The sequence below is a fragment of the Leptopilina boulardi genome, unplaced genomic scaffold (genome assembly GCF_019393585.1).
Source record: "Leptopilina boulardi isolate dan_hultmark-lab unplaced genomic scaffold, ZJU_Lbou_2.1 LbouV2_213, whole genome shotgun sequence".
Lineage (NCBI taxonomy): Eukaryota > Metazoa > Arthropoda > Insecta > Hymenoptera > Figitidae > Leptopilina > Leptopilina boulardi.
This window is the reverse complement of record NW_026137767.1, coordinates 2270151-2297321: the sequence shown is the minus strand read 5'-3', so window position 1 is coordinate 2297321 and position 27171 is coordinate 2270151. Positions and strand designations below refer to the sequence as shown.

The 27171-nt window shown below is 28.7% G+C and overlaps 2 protein-coding genes across 8 annotated transcripts in view; one reads left to right on the top strand and one right to left on the bottom strand.

Moving 5' to 3' along the window:
• The window catches only part of LOC127279006 (uncharacterized), a 260715-nt gene that overhangs the window by 163908 nt on the left and 69636 nt on the right, over nucleotides 1-27171 (bottom strand). For all 7 annotated transcript variants that reach the window (XR_007842583.1, XM_051301055.1, XM_051301056.1 and 4 more), the window contains exons 3-4: nucleotides 25252-25332; nucleotides 24025-24247 (exon numbers count right to left, since the gene is read on the bottom strand). Coding sequence is in view for 6 of the 7 variants with exons in the window: in XM_051301055.1 (XP_051157012.1) it covers nucleotides 24025-24247; nucleotides 25252-25332 (304 nt within the window). In the remaining variant the exon portion in view is untranslated. The remainder of the gene's footprint in view (nucleotides 1-24024; nucleotides 24248-25251; nucleotides 25333-27171) is intronic.
• Nucleotides 8775-12858, top strand: LOC127279007 (beta-1,4-glucuronyltransferase 1-like). Its single transcript, XM_051301060.1, has 4 exons — nucleotides 8775-8912; nucleotides 9322-10289; nucleotides 10365-10545; nucleotides 12595-12858. Exons 1-4 carry the CDS (start codon nucleotides 8904-8906, stop codon nucleotides 12778-12780), a joined length of 1344 nt encoding a protein of 447 aa, XP_051157017.1. The 5' UTR covers nucleotides 8775-8903; the 3' UTR covers nucleotides 12781-12858.

Genomic DNA, 27171 nt, shown 5'->3' with positions numbered 1-27171 from the left:
CATGTTGAAAGTAGCGCCCTTTTTAAACAAGTCGATGGTGAGGTTTCGACTTCGTGGTTAAAAATTTTTGAGGTACCAACTGCTCTTTCGCCAAAGTGTATGAAAATTTTTCTATATTAATATAAAGTGTTCACGTATTTTATTTTTTTCGCATGTTATCATATTAATTAAATGTTTGTTACTCTCAATCTGGCATAGGAGGAAACGTTGAACTTAATACCGACTTTAAAATTTGTAGGTATACTTCAATAAAAAAAACATCTCTCAGAATTACGAAAAAATTCCAGTTGGACCTTAGAGTGGAATCGTTAAATAAAATTTTATTTTCTCTCAAGTAAAAAATTGTATTAAGTCCAGTCTTTTGTGACAGTACGCGGGCGTATATTCATCTCAAAGCATGCGTTTTGTTGATTTCCACAAAGACTTATCTTTTGTGCTCGTGCGGTGTTGCTCTTTTCGACATGGTACTCATGCAATTTTCAAGAAATGAAAGAGAATGAATAGAAGCTGGCTGAGGATTTATAAGGATAAAGAAGCAGGATAAAACATTAACCAGAACCGTCTACGCCCAGTGAATTTAATGTGACAATAATAAAAACAACTAGATTCTCTCGTATCTAAAATGAAAGAGAGCTTCTTATATATATATATATATATAATATGTAAAAAAGCTTTCGATAAAAATGACAGCTGAAAGTGTCCTGTTAGGTTCAAAAAGCAGAAAGATGCGAGACATATAATAATAGGTAATTGAAATTTATAACGAACATATATAATCCCGATAGGCGAATAAACTGATAAAAAATGCTGGAATGATGGCGAGACTACGACAAAAGGTGTGTGTATGTGTGAAATGTAACGAAGGCTGAGGAGGGCTAAGCTAGGCGACTTCCATTATCGGTACGATCAAAGTCGATGTTTCGTCGAGAACTCCGACAGTAGTACGATGAAAAATGACTACCTCGTGAACTGTAGTTTTCTGTCTAGGGATAATGCTTTTAGGGAACGAAAAAAGATATGGCTATGCGATGCTTTTAGATTTTCTCTCTGTTCGGGTTCAACGCAACTGAGTATGCCCTATGTCTTTTATCATATATAGAAAATTTTCAACCCCTTTTTCTCTATAGGCCAATTTAGAAAATGGTCGAATGTAAATTAAATTGAACATTGTGACGTGTAGTACAATTTTTATAAACAAAAAAATCAATTTTTGTTATGTAAACAAAGTCTTTGGATAATTTCTCTGTCATTTCTCGAGTAAAGAAAGAGACACTTTAAGCTTAGGCCCGAGTTTTTCATCGTAATATTGTCAATATTCTAATTGTTTATTTTTTAATCAAAATTAGAGATATCGTCTCGAATAACAAATTACTAGGAGGTAACGACAAGAAGATAAAGAACAATAAAACGAAAACAAAATTGGAAGCATGAATCTACAACCAAAAATATACTATTTTTGTTATTAATTTGTTATTGTTATTAATTACTAATTTGTTTTATTATTAATTTCTTTAAGGTCAATCGCTGCACAGCAATCGAATACGGACGGACAAGGATTTTTCCGATGTCATTGTCAGACGTGTTATCGAACGAATAGATGTTTGTGCAAGAAGAAAGGAGTACTGTGCTATTCAAAATGTCATAGTAGTTCTCCTTGCTGCAATAAATGATTACGATCACAATTTTAGACCAAATAAACATTTGCATTAAATATTTGAAATTTTAATCATTTTTCCCAATTTGCCAATTTCGGCTATTGCAATTCGCGAAATGCCTAGGAAATTCTCGAAAGGTCTAGGAATATTGAAAATGCCTATGAATCGCCAGGAAAGGATAATTCCTATACTTTTAGTAATTTCTCGAATTTCCTAGACAATTCGGGTTTTGCCTGGTCTTCGGGTATTGCCTGTAATCTGTAATATATATATATTCAATTCAATATGGAGAAAGATTTTTTTTTAGAAATTAATTGGTTTCGCACGAAACTGGTTTTTAGATAGTTAAAAAACAATCTGCAGAATGTCTGCGAACTTTCTGGACACTTTCAGCGGACTCCTGTCTGATGGAGTCTGTAGATATTCTGAATAAAGTCTGGTGATTCAAAAAATATGAAAATACAATTTTTGTATTTTTTGAACGATTAGACTTTCTGCAGACATTTTGTTATATTGTTATTTGTACGTATTATCCAAATATATGGTTCAAAATTATAACCATTTATCTTTTGTTTTGAATCCATTCAGAGTTAACTTTTGTATATGCCCAAGTAGAAATGTGCCACTGGCATAGTACTGACCCAACACTTCCAGTCAGTATAATAGTACTGACTGCCGTACTGGGCCAGTAGTGGACCAACCCTGGCTGGTAACGCTGTCCAGTACTGATTTTGTCCCGCTCACCAGTACTAACGTAGTACTGGAATAATACTGGCATAATACTGGCAAAGTACTCATCCGGACTTAAAATCTCACTTTTTTACAAAATGCTAAAACACGCTTTCCAATGCAAACATCCTTATTAGCTTATTACTCCCTTTTTTACCACGAACAGGTAATGTGAAGCCAATAATAGTTAATGTTATTTAGAATATATAAAATATTATTAACAATAAATAATTAAAATAATAATTATCATTTATATTAATTAAATTATTTTATTTTTCATGAATTATTTTACAAAAAATAATTTGTGTTGTAAATTTTTTTATTTTTTTAAATTCATAATATTTAATTTTTTTTACTTTGCACTTAATACTTAATTTAATAATTATTTAATAATTGATATTACACATGAACAAATATTGTACTTATAACACTTAAAACTAAGAACGAAAAATCTCGCACGCATGGGGGATCGAACCCTAAACCCTTAGAACGCAAGTCAGATACGCATACCGCACAGCCGCGCTGGCTTGAAGTGCTGACTTGAAGTAGCCCAAGTAGAAATGTGCCACTGGCATAGTACTGACCCAACACTGCCAGTCAGTATAACGGTACTGACTGCCGTACTGGGCCAGTAGTGGACCAACCCTGGCTGGTAACGCTGTCCAGTACTGATTTTGTGCCGCTCACCAGTACTAACGTAGTACTAGAATAATACTGGCATAATACTGGCAAAGTACTCATCCGGACTTAAAATCTTACTTTTTTACAAAATGCTAAAACACGCTTTCCAATGCAAATTTCATACTTATTAGCTTATTACTCCCATTTTTACCACGAACAGGTAATGTGAAGCCAATAATAGTTAATGTTATTTAGAATATATAAAATATTATTAACAATAAATAATTAAAATAATAATTATCATTTATATTAATTAAATTATTTTATTTTTAATAAATTATTTTACAAAAAATAATTTGTGTTGTAAATTTTTTTATTTTTTTAAATTCATAATATTTAATTTTTTTTACTTTGCACTTATACTTAATTTAATAATTATTTAATAATTGATATTACACATGAACAAATATTGTACTTATAACACTTAAAACTAAGAACGAAAAATCTCGCACGCATGGGGGATCGAACCCTAAACCCTTAGAACGCAAGTCAGATACGCATACCGCACAGCCGCGCTGGCTTGAAGTGCTGACTTGAAGTAGTTCACCTAATACAAAAGTTTTGATTTCAAAGTTTGTATTATCTATTGATCACGAAAATAAAATGAATTTATTCTTAAATTTTTTAAACTCACAAAATTTTTTCAATTTTTACAAAGATTTAATGAAATAAAACTGGATATCAATTTCAGTTAAATATTTTTAATAAATTATTTTTACCGTAAATAATATTAAAACAGACAAAAATGATTGATGAATTACATAATTAAAAATAAGTTAATAAAAGACGACTGTAAAATATGAATGGTGAAAAATTTTTTAAATTTAATATTTAATTATTAATAATATTTAAAAATTACAGTGAAAAAATTACATTTGCTTTATTTTTAAAACTATTAGAAAAAAATTCTCAACTTATTGTTATTGTATGCATGATAAATAACTTAATGCACATATTTCAATGAGTACTAAAATAACTAAAAAAACATAAATATATTTTATATAGGTATATAATAATACATTACAATTACATCCAAAATTTTGAGGGAAAGTATTCGAAAGAAATTAATATACATTTTTTTAAATAAAAAATCATCGTTTTCTACCTATTGAAATAATTTAAAGACTTTTTCATTTAATGTTTTTTATCACCGACATAGTACTGATTCGGTGTGAATGACAGTGTACTGCCAGTACTGGTTTTAATATTTTTTTACCTCCGACATAGTACTGATTCGGTGTATTAGTCAGTACACTGCCAGTACTGAAAGTCAATACCGACAGCCAGTATTGGATCAGTACCATGCCGGTGTTTAATTACGGCGAGCTACGGATATTTCTACTTGGGATCTTTTTCATCTACTCTTATAAAAAATTTTTCAATCTCTAGTTATAATCAAGTAAATCACGCAAAAAAGTAGTGATAAAAAAGAATATTTTAAATTCTTCTTCGCAGAAATATTAAAAAAGTAATCTCCATTTTAGCGGATTTCTTTTCATTTCAGAGGATATTGCTATCATAGAACATAACGTAGAAATATACCTCAGGAAGATGTTTAAAATTTTTTTTATTTCACTATTTTTATTAAGTGGTGCTTTTCAGTTTTGAATGAAATAATATAATTTAAAGCCAATTTAGATGCTGTGCACTGACTGTTGAGTGTAAAGGTCAAGACCTGAGAAGAATTACGAAGACTAAGTACTTATTCTCAAAGCACATAAATACTAAGATATATACACACACAAGTACTTATCGTTGTACAAAATGCATCGATTTTATATACAACCACAGTCTTTTTACGGGAAACTCGTTGGAGTGCGGAACAAACTTCAGTAATAGTCGACCATCGCACGTACGATTTAACGCACGCAAAGGGAATTATTTCCGATTTAAAATTTCCCATAGTTCACATATACTCTTATTTTTTATTTTCATAAATTATTCAATTTATAGTTGGTAAAAAATATATAATATTCTTACATGATTATAACAAAAATTAGTGATTCAACAAACAACATTTTTCGAAAAACAAAAGCATCCGTTAGAAACTAATTGCATATGTGAACAGAAAGAATGTTAATTACTCAGATGGTATAATTTCAAAACTTACGATTTTCGTACACTATGGGTTAGTGTATGAAATTATAAATGGTTTTGTGGTCAATTTAACGTTATACAGTATGGGAAAAATTGTCTGTACTTGAGATTTACAAACGTTAATGGTACAATAGCTTTACCACACCCGCAAAAAATGTTTCTCAGTCTACTGTCTGAAGGTTACATATTCTAATTATAAGAATTAAATTCATGAGAAATATTCTTAAATAGGCGCCAAAAAGATATTCTTAATTTCGTTATTTTGGTGAATTCTCAAAAATTTTAAAAATCCAACTCTATCGCAAAGTCATAAATTTAAAACTTTTCGAATTTACTGTTGTGCACATTTTTTTCAAAATGAATGAAAATTATTCCTGTAAATTATGTAAGCATAAAAATTAAATCATCGTTTGGTTATAAAATTGATCAAACACAGTCTACTATGAAATCAAATTGTTTTCTTATTTTATATGTCCTTGATCGAGAGTCACCTAGTCAGAATATTAATAGTCATCACTATATATTTTATGCAAATATATAGAATCTACATACACTTATATTGTAGATATTTAAATACGAGTTGTAGATATACTATTATTAGCACATCACCTGAACGGACCGAGATATACAACCCCAGAATTTCGATCAGGATTGTACTTAAATAGGCTAACGGATGGAGATGGGTTACTCCGTATAATTAATGCTACGACGTCGCTTGCGCCTACGAACTATATATATATATATATATATATATATAGGCAGATAGTAATTTAAGGGCTTCCCTGATTCGCCTGTACTGAGATTGAAACTCAAATTGCTAGGAGAATTTTGATTAACAACTAAAACTAAATGATTACTAATTCGCTTCAGCAATGTATTCATATATATATTTTATTGTAAAATTACAGTACAAGACATTTTTTTATAAGTTTTATATTGTTTAAACTTTAAATCACATAATTTAATTAATTTCACTCCTGCGCCACGCATCCCCGGGCCGGGGTTACTTGGCGCGCTTTGCACAGGTTCAAATAAAGTGGTATAAAAAGAAAAGTATTAAATATATTGCAACTTTCTTTTCTTTAAATTAAAGCTGAGATGTTAGAACAAGTTTTCTATACAATAACTTTTTAAAAAAAGCAAGAATGAATAAGTTACACAACAAAGAGTAAAAAATGCGCCAAATTTCTAGTTCATAAAGAATTATTACCTTACAACACTACTTTCAAACTGCGAAAGTTTCTTTAAAGTAGAACTCTGTATTCATATAAGAAAATAGTAGTTTTGCCTTATCATTTGCTATTAAAATTAATTGACACGACTTAAATAGTACTGTAAGTATTACACTTATGCAAATGAAACATTTTGTATTCAGAAAGAAACCTGACAAATGTTTCGTTCCCAAGTTGAGAATTTCCAAGTGAAACTTCCTTGCAGAAAAGAAGTCTAACAAGATAAATTCAATTTTTAAAGGTATAGAAATCTTGAAAACTTTATTTCTTTACTTTCGTTGCTGCTTGACTTTCGTGATTCAAGAATGCAAGTAACGAAGATGGGTGATAAACTTTTGTATTATAAGATTCAAGAATATTTATATGTATATTGAACAGAAGTTTTAAATTAAAAATAGCAATTTTTCTCTTTACTTTATATGTATTAATTTGTACTATTCTATAATTATAATTTATTTTTATTTTATGTCCTCGCTTAGTTTTCTCTAATTTTTTTTCTTATTGTACCGTAAATAAGTTTTTAAAAACAAAGCAAAAACCTTTTTTAGTTTTACTGTTTGTATTTGATTACAAGTTCAACTATTTTTAAATGAAGCGAAAAAGTATCAAGAATGATGATAATGATGGAGGAACAAGCAATTAAGCCATACTAAAGCACAATTCTGATCAAAAGCTTTCGCACACAAACATCACAACTTTAACATCGCGCACAGATATATGTATATGTACATACACGAATTTGTTAGAAACGCTTGAGTGAATGGAGTAGTTTGCTAAAACAGGAATTCCCTCGAATTTTCAAAGGACTAATCGAACGATCAAAGGGCTAATTCTCCAACGAGAGTAAAATGATTTACTCCAATCTATTGAACGCCCTTCTGTTAGTGATGCTGCCTACAAATCGTCTGATGCGTTAACAAATATTTTGATCAAACTTCGTGATTTGTTCTTATTTCAATGTAATTCAAAAGTTTACAGATTGTGAGATATTAAAAATTTTACTATGGCGATGGCAAGGCATCATAATGATTAAAATTTAAAATTATCTCAAAATGAAACAAGATTAATGTAAAATAACAAAATTTAAACATTAACGCAAAATTCTAAAATCCAAAAATACTAAACAAAATAGACTTTAAACTAAATACGAGTGATTTTACAAAAGAAGGATCCAGGAATTCTTCTTTAACTTAATGAGACTAATATTGGATTATTTGGCATTGTTATCCAATTGATTGTCAATCTAATAGTTAATAACAATTTGTTTCGAGTCTTTCGATGTTATATCCGTTGACGTGATCAAGTCAACGAATAAGTTGGTGTATAAATCGGTGGTGACTGCCAAAAGGAGAGATGTCCTGTGAGTGTGTGTGCATGAGAAGACAACAACAAAATAAAATTGTTTCACAAAACCAATAAAAAGTGGTGGCATACAAATAGACAGAAGGTATGGAACCAAACATCCAAAGTGGTATCAAACATCAAAATGTGTGAAATCAAGGAGACAGTTGGCATCACAGAAAAAACCAAATCTCAAATTGAGTACAAAATTTATACTCAATTTGATACGCATAAAAAATGAGACAGGCAGATGGCGACACGTTCCATGTCGTTTAACATGAATTCATTTTGAGATGCAACAAATACGAGTCCAAATTTTTTCTGTGATTGAACATCAAAATATGAAAGTGGCTAATAACAATCGAAGTGTGGTCCGACGTCATCTACATTCTATCGATTAATCACTTTTCTTTTAGTGAATTACTGAATGTCTACCTAACTTCAATCCATTTGGGTTACGGCATTTTGTAATCACCAGGACTATTACTGCAATTGAAAGTAATTGAGTAAATCGTTTTTTGTTTGACACTCTACTGAATATGTATATTTTGGAGTAATTTAAAAATAATATTAAATAAAAAGTGAATATCACGTTTATTATGTATATTTGGCCATGACCTGGTATATGGATAAGATAATATGAACGCGTTCGAAAAATGCTCCCTGAAAAATCGATCCAAGTTGCGTGCACCACAATATGGAGGATCCAAGTTGACATACACAAAAGACGTAATCAATTATACACTATGCACATCGGCTATTCATAATTCTTTTAATTACAGTACAAGTCCGTTAAGTTTCCGAGTTCGGGGCTGTAGGAGTGGAAAATTCTAGGAATTGAAAACTTAACGGATGCCCCTTCTAAGGATCAAAGTTTCATGTGCGCATGTGTACAGTAAATTTGAAAATTATTTGAAAATCAAGTGAAGGTGGGCAGGCTCAGTAGTGGGAACATCTAATTAGAGTGAATGTTGGTGTGATGTCGGGATGAGGGGAAGGGAAACTCAACGGACGGAATCTTATCGGACTTGTACTGTAATTTACGTACGTATTTGAAAAAAATGTTATGGATACACAGTGTATTCTTTAAATGAATAGTGAAAATAAATTATTGAAAAAAACTAAATTCCTAGGAAAAATTAGTCAACGAACGTGACAACGTACATCAATGTTTCAGGTTAGATATAAAAGATATATGACTATAATTTTCTAATTATTTATTAATTTCTTTTTTTACATTTGCATTGTACTAGAAAATTATTTTACAATTAATATCAAATAACTAATTTGAGAATATTGACATTATTAGAATTTGACAAAAAAAATTAATAAACAATTCTTTATAAATTAATAAACAGAAATTTTATTATATCTTAATATTTTGTAGGGATTAATTTGAAAAAATATAATTTTTATAACTAATTACCATATTTTATTGAATTTATTATAAAAACAATTTTTGCACGTTATATTTTTCTCTGGATGTTCCTTAAAATTAAAATTTCTGGATATTATTCAAAATTAGAGAAGAAAAATTGGACAATAATTAATCTTTCTTAAAATGAAATATTTCTCCTTTGTTTTAGTTCGGATGTCGACCACGGAATTTGAGCTTTATATTCGTGATTGTACTTGTTTTGTCAAATATTTTATTGACCTTTTTATTACTACTATCAGAAACATGTATTCCTTTCAATACTGACAAAGAATTAGATTTAAACTTTGTCACAGAATGGAATTTGCAATCATCGCAAAAAGATGACATTCCTGAAAAATTGTGTCCCCAACAAGATGAACTTCCAAAGGAAGATGATATTTTAAAATTAAATATTCAACTAGGTAGATGGGATTCAAAACGTCTTTATAAAACATTTGATTCAATATTAGTTGGTGATAAATATATTGACTTATCAAAAAAATCTAAAGTTTGTCTCGCAACACAAACATCAGTTGAAAAATTACATTCCTTAGTTCCAGTTGTATATCATTGGTCAGGACCAATTTCCATTTCAATATTTGTCGCTGGTGATGAAGAATTTCAAATTTTACAAAAATATCTTATTTATTTGAAAAAATGTTATGAACCAATTAAAAATCAAGTTACATTTTCATTGACAATACCAAAATCGAAATTACTTTCAAAACAACCAAATGTTTTTGATATGCCAGAAAATAGTGATTGCTCAAAACCTGAGGCAACATTAAATTCATTATTAAGTGAAATATCTGAAGAGCAATTAAATTGGAGGATAAGCAATGTATATCCACAAAATCATATGAGGAATTTGGCGAGAAAAAATTGTCAATCTGATTATGTTTTTTTGACTGATGTTGATATTGTACCTAGTCATAATATGGCGGTAGTTTTAGAAGAATTTCTATTAGCTGATAATTGCGAAAAATGTGCATATGTGATACCAACTTATGAATTAGTTCCAAGAGTTAGATTTCCACAAAATAAATCAGAATTAATTTATCTTGCTGAAAAAGGTCTTGCACGACCATTTCATCAAAAAGTTTTTATTTACAGTCACTTTGCCACAAATTATTCAAGGTAATTTTACATTTTAAAAATAATATATTTCTATTTATGTAAAAAATGCATTTTTAAAAAAAGAAGAAATTTTAGATGGGCTATGGACGTTAATTCAGGTAATCCAAATCATGAAAATTTAAAAAATGGCAAAATTTACATAAGTCATGATGTGACGAATTTTGAATTTCTCTATGAACCGTTTTATGTTGCCAAAGATACTGTACCTTCACATGATGAGAGATTTATGGGTTATGGGTATACGAGAAATTCTCAGGTAATACTACTTATTACAATTTTAGTTAATGTTAAATTAAAATATTTAATAATGAGTAACTCCCGGTCAACTTCGTCAACAAATTTTCATTGATTTTTCTAAAATGGTAAAACTTTTATAAAAATCTGTAGTTTATAATAAAACAAAAAACACTTTTAACCGTTTTTTGAAATTTTCAATTTTTGTTAGTTTTTTTTTGCATAAACCAAATTTAACATTTTAAAGAAAAATTAATAACTCAACAACCGTTTACATTAAATTGATGAAACTTATACTGATTATATAAAAAATTGTCCTCTTTTCAATGAATATAATTGCAAAACTGTAAACCTAAAAATTCGATATTTTTAATAACAATTTTATAAACAATTTATATTATTTATGTATTCTACCCCTCTGATTGGGATGAAACTTAAATGAAGTGTACATGGCAGTATTCTCTTTAAATTCCAAAAAGAAAAAATTTGTATTTTCCACTAAAAGTGTAGTAAACGAATTTTTTATTGTGACGCGCGCCATATCACCGTGAGCGCCTCACCTGCCGAACATCCAAACGTGCTTGAGCTTGATGCGCATAAAGAAGTGGTTTACATTTTTTGTCTATTAATAAAAATTCTACTACCGTTCCTTAGTTGAATTCACCTGTGTTAACCCTCACGTGCCTGAGTTCATTTTTTGATGTTTGTGCCTGAGCTGAGTCCGAGAGACTCAGCTGCTTAAATACCATAAAAAACAAGATTTAATAGCAGGATATTCAATAATTATTTCTAAATTATAATTGTAATATTTTGCAAATATAATTGCAAAAAATATTTTATCTTTTACATAAATACATAAATAGCTCATAAAAAGTTGTGTTGTGGCACCTTTTTCGACAGGGTGAATTTGAGTGTACAGTACAAAAAAATTAATTAATTTAATTAAAGTATTACTGGGTATTCTTAGGTTTTTGGGGTCGCTGATTGCTAATTTAAAGTCAGTTCTTCAAAATGGCAGATCCAATATATCCGCCATTTGGAATTTAAAAAAAAGTATCATCAGATTTGTAATCAGCAACTCCAAAAACCCCCGAGTAATGATTTTTAAGCAATACCGAAGGATTTTTTTTAATTCTTCCGCCATATTGGATCTGCCATTTTGAATTTTGAAAAACGTACACCGGATTCGTAATCAGCGACCCAGAAAACCCCCGAGTAACAATTTTAGATGAATACGTTAAGTTTTTTCAAAAATCGTCGGCCATATTGGATCCGCCATTTTGAATTTTAAAAAACGGACACCGGATTCGTAAATTTTAAATATATATTATTAGCTTCATTTTCTTTAGATTCCTTAAAGCCTAAGTGCAGCGTAGGTTGTCGCAACCCTGCTTACAGTGACATGGCGCGGCGGTTGGCGCGCGTCACAATAAAAAATTCGTTTAATACACTTCTAGTGGAAAATACAAATTTTTTCTTTTTGGAATTTAAAGAGAAGACTGCCATGTACACTTTATTTAAGTTTCATCACAATCAGAGGGGTAGAACACATAAATAATGTAAATTGTTTATAAAATTGTTATTAAAAATATCGAATTTTTAGGTTTACAATTTTGCAATTATATTCATTGAAAAGAGGACAATTTTTTATATAATCAGTATAAGTTTCATCAATTTAATGTAAACGGTTGTTGAGTTATTAATTTTTCTTTAAAATGTTGTTAAATTTTGTTTATGCAAAAAAAACTAACAAAAATTGAAAATTTCAAAAAACGGTTAAAAGTGTTTTTTTGTTTTATTATAAACTACAGACTTTCATAAAAGTTTTAACATTTTAGAAAGTCAATAAAAATTTTTTGACACGGTTGACCTGGAGTTACTCTAATAGAAAATTATCATAAGCCCTGTTGGAAGTATAGGAAATAAAAATCCTATCAATTTTAATATTTTTTAAAAATCTATTTCTGTTGATTAACAATTCCTGTACTATCAAATATCTTCTTCTATTTCTATTCTAATCACTGTTTTTCGCTATATAATATAATTTATAAATAATTTCATTCTTTTATAGGTATATGAGATGCATGTATCTGGTTATAAATTTAAAGTTTTGTCGCCGATATTTACAATTCATTGGGGTTTACAAACAGAAAAAAGTAGGCCCAGTTGGCGAGAGAAACAAAACAACGATAACAGAAAACAAGTTCAAATATTTAAAAAGGAGATATTCGCAAAATATATGCATCGTTGTTTGTGAGACTCGACGTAAGTCAAGTAGCTTAGTTTTGCTTTGTTGTTGAATTGTAAAATAAAACGTTTGTAATATTTAAATTTATTTGGGACATTAATTTGGTAAATCATTTTTTTAAAAAAGATTTATAATGAAGAATTTTTTTTAAAGCTTTTGGGGTTTTATTGAATAAAATAGTGTACTATTTTAATTCGACTCCTTTTATTTGATTTTATTTGATAGTTTACTGAGAGGTAGCCCACTACCCTTTTCTAAAGTTCTGTTTAGCGAAGAGCAATTCACGCCTACCTATAAGCGGAATTGATAATACTAACTTTTGAACAGATTTTTAAATATTGCTATATGTTTTAAAATTGTTAATTTTTGTTAAATTAACTTCCTTCTTTAACAAAATGGTGGCAGCGGTGGGATTCATCTTTCATATATTTGGAAAATTGTTTTAAGGAGAAAAAGAGATGAGACATGAGTAAAGAGTTAAAAATAAATTTTCTTTCTGAGAACACAAATGAGTTAAAAACACACTTAGAAGTACACATTAATTTCTGATAAAAAATGGTGAAAAAAATTTAATTCTTATACTATAAATAATTGTTAAAAATAAAAGATTTGTTTATTGTTCCCATGTTTTAATGTTTTTAATTTTCAGACAAAAAATTTTTTTTTGGGTTTTTGTAAAGTCCGCGAGTAGAATTTTTTTTTGTGGTTTGCTAACGTCGAACTCAGAGACAGTAGCTACCCTTGCATATCGGCAAGCTCTGGTTTTTTTAATAATACGGTCAAACTTCCTTGAAATAACATTGCTGGAAGTGAAAGAAATGATACGCGAGTAGATATCATTTTACAGACTATAACACGTTCATTAAGAAAAATAAATATGTCAGAATAAAATTAAAGTTTGAAAGTTCATTAAAGATGACATAATTTTCAAATTTTAGATTTTTTTATTAACAATTGTTAATTAATAAATTTTTTTTACAATGTAAGGCCTAAATAATGTTAACAATAAAAAAAATACGATATAAAAGGTCATTTTCAAGTGCTAGAAACGAAGAGTCATAGTTGTAACATGATGTGAGTTCGAATTACTACTCAGGTGAAATAAATAAAATATTATTTTCGAGATTTTTTAAATTTCAATATTTTAATGTGAACTATATAAAACAAGGAATTTAAAGTTTATTTAATAGTTCCTTTTTATTTTTACTATGAAAATAGGAAGTAAACATAAAGAAATATGTACAATCAGTAAAAATCAGAGGAAATCAAACCTATTTCACCAGAATTGAGGGCTAAGGTAGAAAAGAGGTTAAAAGAAATAAAAAAATCTCGAGAGACAACTATTTTTACGATAAATCAAATGATGCACAGTAAACTAGAAATCGAAATGTTACAAATCGATACTATGAATATGTCAAAAGAAGAAGAAAAAAGGAAACGAAAAGAGTCTAAATTAATCGATAAAATGAAGATTCTATTGAAAATAAGCGCAATCGGTCGGTCAGTGAAGAAGATCCTTCTTCAGGACTATCAGCGAAAAATAACTCTATATGGACGAAAATTTTATTTAGTCAGGTATCATGGGGTAGAAGACAGAAAAGAATAAATAAAATTAATAGAAGATTGACTGCGAATAGGACTAAACAAAAGTGACTAGTTAGAATCTGCGCATAAAGGATTAAATATATCCTATTAAAAAAAGTAATCTTCATTCTAGAAGATTCCTCTAAATGTAATGCATATTTTCCTCTTAATTTTGGTATCAAAAGTAATAATCTTAATTTAGAAGGATTTTCCTCTCGAAAAAATCCTCTTAAAGGAAGAATAATATTCTAATATTTTGACAAGTTGAAAATAACCGTATTACACAGGTTTTGAATAAATTATTAGACAATAATGGTTATGTATTGATAATAAAGTACAGTTTTGACACATTGAATTAAATGTTGATATCAAAACCTCAACAAAAAAAATTGCTAGTGTTATTAATGTCAAGAGAACCAATAATTTTTTTAAATTTGAATAATATAATAAATATTTAATAAGATTTAATTATTTACATTCAAAAAAGGTAAATTATAATAGATTCCTGGAATAAAGAATGAAATATTGGTTTTTAATTAAACATTTCTGAAAAATATTTCTTGCTTTTTGCTGAGCATCAATACATTAGATTTAATTACAATAATAATAAAAAATGCTATAGCCAGTTGCAAATATGAAACAAGTTCGACGCAAATATTTAAGAAAATTAGTAAGAAATGAAGATTCATCGAGAGGTTATATTTTCTGTATTTATACCTCCATTCAATATATCCACCAAGATTTAAATCATTTAGTAAATCTTCGAGTCTCTTTTCCATTTTAGTCTTTCGATTTATAACACAACATTATTATGACAAAATTGACAGTTTCGAAAAACAAAAGCGCAAATGTCAAACAGGAAAAAAATGTAATCGATATCATGTATTTACTTTTCCTTTTTTCAAATATACTAAATTTAAACAGGAAAATCGTAATTGAAGAGGAAAATGCAAAAGTACTCCTTTTGTCATTGTTCCATTACAACAAAGAATAAAAATATTCTACAGTCAAATGGAATATTCGTATTTTAAGAGGAAATATTCAGAGGATTTTAGAAGAGGAATTTTCCTCTAAATTTAAGATTACTTTTTTTTGGGTCAAGTACTAAGCAGCAAAGAGTAAAACAGAAAATAAGGATGAAAATGTTATATGTAATTGTAGAATTACTTTAATTTCAATGATGAAGGGTTAACACATTTTTTCTAGGTAATCTCATTTTAGAAATCAATCAATTACAGTATTTATTTTGCTAAACTTATAGTATACTTAACAATTAATAATATATAAAAAAATCGAAATTTGTTTTTAAATTCATTTGAAAATTTAGTCAAAAGTTTAAAGGCATATTTTTTTAAAAAATAAAATACAACAAATAAATTTTATCTTGTATTTTTGGCTTTCAAATAATTTTTTTTAAGAAATGTAAGAGTTTAACATTTAAACTATATTAATATTACTAGTATCGGATAATAAAATTAATAAACTTATCATAACTATTAACATACAAACTCAGTAAACAAATAAAAAATAATCTATTTATCGACATCAAGACGTGGAGCAGAGATTTGTCATAATAGTTTCCAAAAAGGAGGGATAGAGTTTATAGGTATTTAATACAATTTCATAATTTAATATTAAGACAACTTTAACTTGGGTTGTGACGTGTCAAAATTATCATGTCACAGGATATACTATTTAAAAAAAAGTTTATATGAAATTTTTTAAATATCAAACAACTACTAAAATCACCTACAGTTGAATATTTTTTTGTGACAGAATACTGTCATTCCAGAAATATGAATGCATTAGCTAAGAAATAAATATTGAATTTATAATAAGCCTTGCTGAACGTTGTTTCCGGAAGCTATGACCCACAAGTATAATAATTTATTATGGAAAGTATGCTTTAAAAATATCTACGTTAATACGTTGCAGTTGTTATTTACTAAAATTTATTAAGACTTTAATAGCTAAGCTGTATTCAATTTATACTTACTGCAAACACCTTTGTTCTGACACCTATATTTATCTTTCAAACTTAGTATTCATCAGTTTCTCTAATTTAAAATCTTTTTTTTTTAGTCTTGTAAAAACTTTAATAATAACTTGCAAATTTTATTCTGTTTTTGATTTAATTATGCATTCTAAACACAAGGACAATTAGTTTTTGTTATTACCAACAATTTTACTTATTAAAAAATAATTTGGATCATTTTATAGTTATACAAACTTTGAAAAAAATATTCTAATTTCTGAAAGGATAAAAAATTTGCTCGTTGTGCATTTTTTCCTTTAAGTTTTGAAAAGAAAAATGATTTTGGAAATTAGAGAGCAGAAATAGTGGACTTTTTATTTTCTTTTGGGGAACTGATGATCACTCTTTACTTTTTACACAGATTTTGAGACACTTTTACCGAACCGTTTAATAATTAATTCTTTTGTGTACTTGGAATGCATTTTTTGATGATATACTAATAATTATTGAGGTTCTCCTGGGAGAGAGCGTTCGTTTACATATATAGATTATGGAGAATAAAGGGAATTTTCATTTTTCTCTCCCAATTAACGTATAGGTACAATTTATGTTATAGTCTGTGAACCGAAAAATTTATACGATATATATTTTTTTCCAAGTACATTAATTATATAAACCTTATTGTATATATCTGTTAATTGGTGCACAATAATTGTCAAATTATTTACGAGTAATTGCATGCCTCTAATTAACGCGATCTACATAGTGTTACAACGAAGATATATAGAAGTTCGTGACTACCGGTTAATGAGTTTCCGATATTAAGTAGGATAATGTCAAAATGAGAAAGTTGATCTTTATTATATACTGCTGAATATTTCTTCTTAATATAAGAAGTGCTTCCACGGTAGTGCTATTTACTAATTACATATTTATTGTCAAGAAGGTGAAAGGTCATGACCTCGTCTGCGCGGTTTAAAGTCATCATGCCTTTATAGATAATTCATTCCCTTCTCGTTACAAGTTGCGACTTTTTCTCAAGTTCCTTTTAAAAACCTTCCACATCTTTTTCCATTCAATGAAGGCGCTAATTAATAGCTTCAACTAACTAGGAAACAACCATGACATGGTTAATTAAATGTCGTTATATTCATGAATTATTTTATATCACACAAACGTGCGATTATATATATATATATATATTTGAAACAGAATATAAAAAATATACTTACAAAGAGAAAACTTATTTAACAAAGTTTTAAGATTAAATGATAACTGAGATAAAAAATTAAACGGTAAAGAGAGTTCATTTTTATAATATATGAAAAATACGGTTGTCAAAATATAGTGAGTAAAAAAATTTTAATTTCATCGGATTCGCTCAAAACTTATTACTCAAAGGATTTTAGAGTCACCGAATCCAAAAGTTACCCTTAACTGACACTCGTACTGCAAATGCCAACAATGGCTGTCCTTTTTCGCCCCAGTCACTAAAATATAATCCGTGAATACAGTTCAATTACAGTTTTTTTTAGTTAAAAGCAAGAAAAGCTGACAAGATTATTATAGTTAAAATCAAATCTCCATTATTCGATACAAAAACTAACGATTGTTGAAGCTTTGAAATGTATGGTGCAACTTGCCGAATTCAAAAGCAAACAATATATGAATTTGTCTGCAGTTTTCGTAATGGACATGCGTAAAAGTGACAGAAGCAGCAGCAGTAGCAACGTTGTTAATTTGCTTTGACAATTTAGAGACTCCATCGAGTATTGAAAACGCTTATTGATGCTGTCTGTCAAAACTGCTATTCTATATCACATCCACATACATACGTGTACAATACAATGGATACGATATGAGACTGACCATCAGAATAGCATACATTTCGTCTCGTTCCATTTTTGTGTTATATATATATATGTGGATACGCTAGGTTACAGTATACGACGTGATGATCCACTCGACTTCAACTGTTATATCATTCCAATATTGTAAAACATGAAAACTACATATATTTCATGATAGACATTTCAGTTTGGATTTTCTTCTCATTGCATGATATTCATTGTCTGTATATTCAATAATAATGTAACTTATTATTTTGAAAATTTATAAATACTTGAATAAAATTTAAATATCATTTCTTTGTGTTTTCTGTTTCACTGCGCAGAGAGTTCATAATTCGAAAACCGTGGCTGGGAAACACCCCATCTCTCTAAACACTCACTCGTATCAACACCTCTAATGCACAATAATTGATCTTGTTACGCCTTTTGAATTAGTTCATCTCCTTGCCTCGTTAAATACTTAACAATTTTCTTTGTTATATTGTGTCCTAAATTTTATTTAAAAATACAAAATTTATTAATAAATAGTACACACAGCATTATTTTCTCTATGCTCTCCGATTTAACTTAATTGAAAATATCAATAAATATTGGGTTGATGTTAGTAAATAAAAGTTAACTATCTGCGGATATTCATATGATTGCTAAGTTAAAGGATCAAGGTACAAGAATTAAGATATGGTGACAATGGTACGGCAGTATTGCAACAGGAACATTGAAGGTCGTAACCAAAGTTTTGTCGTACCTCAAAAATTGTTGTTGAATTAATTTTGAAATCTAATTAAAGATTACGTTTTCTCCTATGAGATTTGTAAATAACTTATTCATGTGAAGTGAAATTCAAAATGATCATCATTTGAGAATGCTTATTATTATTCTCTTAAATTTTATAACGATACCTCTTTCCCACAGCTCCGAATATTTTAAAATAACATTTTTGTGTATTAAATGTATGTACTTCATTAATAATGATATTTCATAAATAATTTAATGGCTAGCTTGCGGTTAATTAATATTTCGGAGAGCAAAAAATGATAATTACCAACTTTTGAACTGAATTAATTAGTCAAAATATAAAATCAGAATGAATGAATGAGTCCTTGTATAAAATTTAGAGTTCAATTCTTTATAATAAATTTGAAGTTAATATATATGGTGTTAATTTTCTTTCATGACTCCTTATTATTTCATTCAATCACCATAATTAAAGTTTATTAAATTTATTCTAATCTGATTTCAATTTTAAATAGTAAATAATCAACTTATAATTTCGATTTAAAAAATAAGAAAAAGTTATACCTAACTATAATACACTAATAAAACACTTTCAACGTCCAATTAAATCTTTTAACCTTAAAAAACACATTTTTTGGAAACGATACTTTGGCATTCGTTAGGGGTTTTTCAATAAAATTTAGGACACTCCTGAACACGTACACCGAAAGAGGAAGTCTCCCTTTTTTCAATGTAATGGCATAATTTACCGTCGACTTCGGAAGAGATAGAATCCTTTTGTAAAAAGAAGTCGGAATCCTTTCAATGAGATTTAACAATAACTTAAGTTTGTCAAGGACTTTATTTTGACAACATTACTATTAGTAATAAAAATTATTTATTTGCAAAACAAAATAAATTGTGAATTATATTCACGTCGGATTGATAAAACGTATTTTCTATTCAGTTAAAAATTATAATTTAATTAGTGTATTTATTATTGTCTAATGAAGCATAATTATCGAATAATTAATATTCGTAATTACTGCCAAGGATTAAATCATTCAAAGAAATATTTATTTTCCAATTCAAAATTTTATAGTTTTAGATGAGAATTTATATTTTCTGTCGCAGTTGAAAAAGTATATTAACATTTAAGGTAGTATTACACTTTTCAAGCAGTAAAAAACGGGTTTAGAAAAAAATTTTTTTCTCGCTTCTTAATTTATTTAAAGGAACAAATTTTTTTTTTATAACATTATATGGCATTAAAACTTTTATAATAAATAAAATAAAATTTTTTTATTATCTCTCTTTGGTCACTAGAGGGCCTTAATCGAGTTTTTCTCGAAACGTTGTTTTTGAAACTGGCGGACAGCATAACTCGAGTTCTAATGAACCAATTTTTTTGAAAAAAATATCATTTTTTTCGTAATTAAATTCTTTAAGCATCCCCCCTAAATCCAATTATCTATTTCTTTTTGGATTTTAGCTACAATCCAAAAACTAACCAAAAAAGACCTAATTTTTGACATTTTTTTTTTAAATCGCTGCCATTTCGTTAATTTTCAATATGTTTTATCGGGGTTAGGGGGGATGCTTAATGACATGTCTCAGCTTCAAAACGGTTTTTTGTTTTTTCAGATCCGATGTCCCTGAGAGGCTGTAGCCTGTCCGCCGATTGCCCAAATTTTTTTTTGCCTTGACTTTAAGGCCCTCTAGTGACCAAAGAGAGATAATAAAAAAATTTTATTTTATTTATTATAAAAGTTTTAATGCCATATAATGTTATAAAAAAAAATTTGTTCCTTTAAATAAATTAAGAAGCGAGAAAAAAATTTTTTTCTAACCCGTTTTTTACTGCTTGAAAAGTGTAATACTACCTTAAAATATTAAATTTCTTTTAATTAACGAATTTTTACAAATTGAATTAAATATACCTAATATAATAGTTTTCAAAATATTTATAAATTCCTCTAAATTATGTTGTCCTTCCAAAACATTTTCCTAACCTGTCGAATTATTTACCCCTCTCGTTTTTTTTTTTTTTTTTTGTAATCTGGTGCCAAACTGTTATGCAAAATTAATTTTAATTTGAAATATAATAAAATTTATTTACAATTTATAAAACTCATTATACGCAAATGGATGATATATCGTGAGCACTTATTATAATTGTAAATGAAAAAGAATAATAAATCAACATGTTTAGGAATTAAGTGTTATTTTTATTTTCTTTTAGATACAATTCTAAAGGTTTTTTTTTTAAATTTAGTGTAATCAAAAACACGGTAAAGGAATTAAGCTTGGCGATAATAGCTGTAAAAGCAACCTCTTCCCCTTTTTTGCTCTTCTTTCACGTTCAAAAACTGCAATAAATCAGATAGCTAAAGGAAGGTTCTCCATAAGCCTGTGAAAATATTACCAATGGCGCCGTTGCTTATTGCAGAATAAAACTGTTTCTAAAAAAAAGATTAGCACATATCCACTCAAGGAAATTGTAATGAGGGTGAGGGGATACACAATAACTTGAACATGGAATTTTGATAAATACATTTTTCAGAAAATTTAGAGCTCGATCAACTTGAATAAAAAAAAGTTAAAATTCAAATATGCAGAAAATAGAATATATTAAAATACGCATACAATGACCGTATACTTCAAGGGGGGAAATATTGGATTTTATAGAAATTTAACTTTTCTTTATATCATGATGTTTAGGAAGGATATTCAGCCTTAAGAAAGAGAAATATTCTTCTTTAGGAAACCCTAGGCTGACCGTACGCCAGTTTATATCACTGCTGCGATATCCTTTCACCGTTCGGTTTGTGCTTATCTTTTTCATACAGAGGATATTGTGTTGTATTGAATAAGATGCAACGATATTACATTAATTTGCGAGGTCAGAATTACTTAATGAAAGGTCAATTTCCCAAAAATGTTAGGCAGAGAGAGTTGTACTATATTTATATTTAACAAGAATTTATCAAACAATTTGATATCTTAGGGATATTTGTGATATTACAGGGATGTCATCTCCTTGATGAAAATAAATTGATTTTCTTTGGTTTATGAAGATTCATATAGTAAATGACGATTGAAATTAATTTTCCTTGTTTTTCGAAGATTCGTACAGTAAGTGACAATTAAAATTAATTTGATAATATTTCTTCGAACTGAACAACTCATGTGGTGAGTGATCTAATTGGAATTATTGTTAACACACGTGGTAGGTGACTTTTGATGTAAAAAAAATTGTACCAAGTTGTTCTCATAATAAATAAATGTTATTTAAAATTAATATTCTAAGAAGAAATAAATAAAATCAAAACATTTAGCATTTGATGTTAAATAGATGTTAAAACAAACAGGTCACAATTTAAAGTTTGAATATATTATGTTGAATAATTTTCTTGGGCTCTCAGTTGCAAATACTTTCACGCTCATTTAAACGAAACAACTGGAATTGGCGTCCCTTGAAAGAGGACCGCCGCCAAAGCCGAAAGTTTCTTGGTCTCTCTCTTTACGCCTGATTCTCTCTTGGTTATGAAATTTGTCACGTGCCAGAGCCTTATGTAGGTACTTAACTCCACCTTCTGCTTCCTTCGTCCGTTAGTTTTTTTCTCATTTTTTTTCTTCTACTTCGCCAGCATTTTCGTGCGAGTGAACTTTTAAAAACTGTGCGGACGCTCCACGATAACACAGAGACTAAACCAGGCAAAAATCCTTTGGATTAATGATTCTTTCGGATAACCTCGACTCACAAGTAAGTGATAAATTAGACGACTTTTAGTCAGATCACAACTTTTGATATTTTAAATTTGGTTTTAAGTTTATAATATTGTCGAAAAAATGTAACAAACAAATATTAAGTTTGCGAGTTACAAATATTAAATAAAAATAAATATTTTACTTTTATTTACATATTTTCTATATTAGGTATAGTATAATAGAGAAAATAAATGATATAAGAAAATATAAGTATATATATGTAAGAAAAATAATTTATTTATAATTTAGCATTAATTATTAGCGTAATAGGTCTTACAGTACGTGTCGCTTACGATATATTTTATTCTACAAACCATGTAGGTTTAGATATCAGAACAAAGACAAAAGCCATTCATACAGTCAAACAAACGAATGGCTTTAGACTCAGTCTTGAGTTATCTAAATGCACCATTTTTGTAAAGGTACAAATTAGTTACATAGGTGATTAATTACTTTAAAAAGCAGGGAAACATTATATAAAGTTTTTAAAGACTAATTTTTCAAAACTTAATATTCCACATGAGGAATCACAACGACATTATTTTGTTAAATTGTTAAAATTACATTGTCAGCACGTGGCAGCTGCACATTTTGTAAAATGTCGTTAATTTGAGAATAATCACCGAGCATAACCAAGAAAAGAAGAGACAGGTTAACGCAACGAGTATAAATTGAAGAGAGATACATATATATATACTTTGTAAATTCAATTTAATATGGAAATCCTGTTCGCCCTATTGGGGAAATCAATTATCTTTAATGAATATAACACAAAGGGTTTGAGGAAAGGGTTCAAGTTCATGAATCTGTGCTGAGACCATCATGACCTGTCTCTCCGAATCATAAATGATGAAGAGTTGAAACATTGAACTGCCTACCCTTTTTTATTATTCGTATCTCAGGCGCAGTTAAAACCCCAGGGAATATGAGGTAGCGTTAGAATTTTTAAAGCTCTCACTTTTATCAACAAAGGAAGAAAGAGTAAAAAGACAGCGTTATTCTGCAAAAAGATGTAGACGCGTAATTTTTTCAGGTCTGCTAATTGCATACATAATTAGAAGGGAGTTTGTAATAATTACGAAAAATAAAATCCTCGCTATAGATCAAAAAAAAAATTGTAAGTTTGTTCTTATGTAGAAGAATTTTATAATTAAAAATTATACGCGACTTAAAATGAGAGGTGTATAAATTAAAAGAATTAAGAATCTAAATAAAAGATTTAAAGTTAAACTTAGTGATGTAAGCAACATTTGATAAGATTTCTATTCGACAAACGGATCTTCTGTTTAAAAAAACACTATTTTTAAACGTAAATTATAATTTTAAAAAATTGTAAAAATAAATAGAAAGTTTTCTTACCTTTGCTGGGTCAGACTTTTCGGTGTAATCGATTGAAGTTTGTGAACCACGTGAAATCGTGTTCCTCCTTTGAAGCGTAGTACCATCTTGCGAGGGGCGCATGAATTCAATTCTTCCACCCTCAACAACAATATTGGGTGCGGGTGGAAAATTTTCTGTATTACCTACAGAGTCGCAATATCCTAAAAGTCCAGCTTTTTCTCCATACAATGGATGAATCTGTCTGCAACAGTCGATAAATTTTACAATGAAAATATCAATTAACAGTTGGTAACTATCATCTCAAATGATATTCATAAATAATAATATCGAGACAGTGTTATAATATTAAAGAAACAATTTTTTAATTCAAATATTTCTACATATAAAACTATTAGCTAAAATTAGATGTAAAAAAATTATTGAAATACCAGTCAACAAGATAATAGTTATTGAATTTTTTGTGCTATTGATTTTTAAAAAAATTTCAGCTGGAGATAATTTCTATTTTAGTGATGCGTGCAAAACATAAAATATGATTACAAATATTAAATTAAACTAATGTCCCTAAAACTTAAATGCAAAGGTTTTTGGAGTCGCTGACTACGAATTTGTGGTCAAATTTCAAAAATTCAAAATAGCGGACCGAATTATTAAAAAAAAATTGACTTTAAATTAACAAAATTGAAAATATCGGAAGTCAAATTTTTAAATTTCAAAATGTCAAATCCAATATTGGGAATGGATTTTTTTTAAAACTGTTAGATTCACGTGAAACTTAATATCTAGAGGTTTTTAGTGTCGCTGATCACGAATCTGATGTAAAATTTCAAAATATTTAATTATTTAAATGTGACGTCAAATTCTTGATCAGCAATTCAAAAAACCTCTGGATACCAAATTTCATAAAAGCAAAAGATTTTTTAATAATTCGATACGCCTTTTTGAATTTTGAAAATCTGAACACAGATTTGTAATCAGCGACCCAAAAAACTTTTATATTCAATTTTTGGAAGAGATAAGTTTTAGTGAGTAATTTTTATACTTTATTAGGGTTTTTAAGCAAACATTCATCATTACCGACCATAAAAAAAAATGTATAAAATATTTTTGTGTATTCTGAATTTCATTGATTCTATATAATTAGAATTTAGTGTCTGCTTTGCGACGCCAGTGGCTTTTTCACTGATTATAATTTAGAGAGTAACATTTTTATAAGAAATTATTTTGTAAATCTAAATTTGTTACCTTGGTGATGGGATTGGACGAGGCTTATCGAGTTGGAGGTCGGAGCTTAAAGGTGCGTCGTGTCCGCGGCCGCCAGAAGCCCTGCAACAAATAGCATTATTTTCTTAATACAATTGATAAATTAACGTTGTAGAGTTAATTCTTTTTCTAGACAACATGCTACTTCTGATTCAATCATTATAATAGATACAGATACAAAGAAAAAATAACCTATTACAAATATTTAATTCTTTGCGCACTAATTCGTTGTGCCATTTGTATATATAGTTGCGTAATAAAAATGATTTTTCTTTAAAAGTCAGTAATCATCTAAGAATATGTTTTACTCATATTGTGAGTAAAACATTCTACAAACAGAAAGAATTCGACAAAAGTGCCCAAAATGTACAGAAATTTTTTTTTTTTTAATATTGGTATCCAGGGGTTTTCGAGATCGATGATTACAAATTCGATGTTAGTTTTTCAAAATTCAAAATAACGGATCCAATATATAGCGGTCAAAATTTTCAAAAATTACTTGGATTTGCTTAAAAATTGGTACTCGGGGGTTGTCGTGGTTACTGATTACGAAATTTTGATGTTAGATTTTCAAAATTCAAAATGTCGGATGCAGTATAACGGAGGATTTTTTTCCTAAAAAATTGGTTTTTTTGTTGTTTTTGGAGTAGCTGATTACAAATCTAAAGTAATATTGTCAAAATTTTGAAAAAAATAGTTAATCTAATAGGCAGTGGACTATTTTTTAAAAAAATATTGTACTTTCGTAAAAAAAATGTTTACTAGGGGTCCAAGCAATTTTTGAAAATATCGTCCACCATGTTGGATCCGATATTTTGTATTTTGAAAAACTAACATGGAATTCGTAAACAACGACCCCAAAAACCCCCGAATGGGAAGTTTGAAGCAAATTCATACGGTGGGTTTCGTTGGGGTACGAAAGGGTATATGAAATATTAAGTGGGTAAAATCAAAACGATCAAAACGAATGTAGGTATTTAACATTTAACTACCTATAGATCTTTCGCAAAGAATTTGATTTAAAAAAACGATGCGAAAGAGGTAATTAAAAAGGAGATGCATCTTTACTAAAAGATAAATTAAATAAAAATCAAAAGTTCTACATGTTTTTAAAGAGATGACTTTAGCTTTGTAAGTCTTTCTGTAGCCCGTGCAGAAATTTCCCTACTTAGTTCTATTTTAAGTAAGGCTCTCTCATGGCCCTTGCCAGTTTTTCCACAAGTCTGGCGTTTCCCAGATTAAACGAGAGTTACTTGGTTATGCCATGTTTGCAATATAAGCTAGAAAAACATATCAAGGCAGTGGAATGGCCCTTGCTAGTTTGTCCACAAGTATGGCATTCCCTAGAGTAATTCGGTCTTGCCATGGTTTTATGACATAACCTCAAAATAAAAAGTAATTTTTAACACCAAACTTAACATCCATTGTCCAAGCTCTTATAAATATGGTTCATATAATATTATACCAATAACCCAACGATTCAAAGAAGGTTGAAAAAAAGTAGCGCGCGAGGTATTATTTAAGAAAAGTGCCCAAACAATAGATAAATGGTACGATAAGAAATATTATGTGAATAGAACAAAATGACCACACAGTGCATGTACTCTTATTTGAAATCGACGGCGACGTAGGTGCATTATATCGCATTTCAGACACCTACTCCATTATAATAACACTTATTAAAGAAAATTTAAAAAAATTTAAAAAATATAAAAAATTTTCTATTAAAATTCTCCTTTTTTTATTACGAAAACTTTTCTTTCAGTGTAAAAGTGAATAGGTATAAAAATTTGCTTCAGCATGAGATATTACTATCTAACTAGAGCACGAGTTACACAGAGGAAGAAGGTACGTAATGTACATACTGAGTATACACATCTTTTACTTTAATGTAACGTTTGA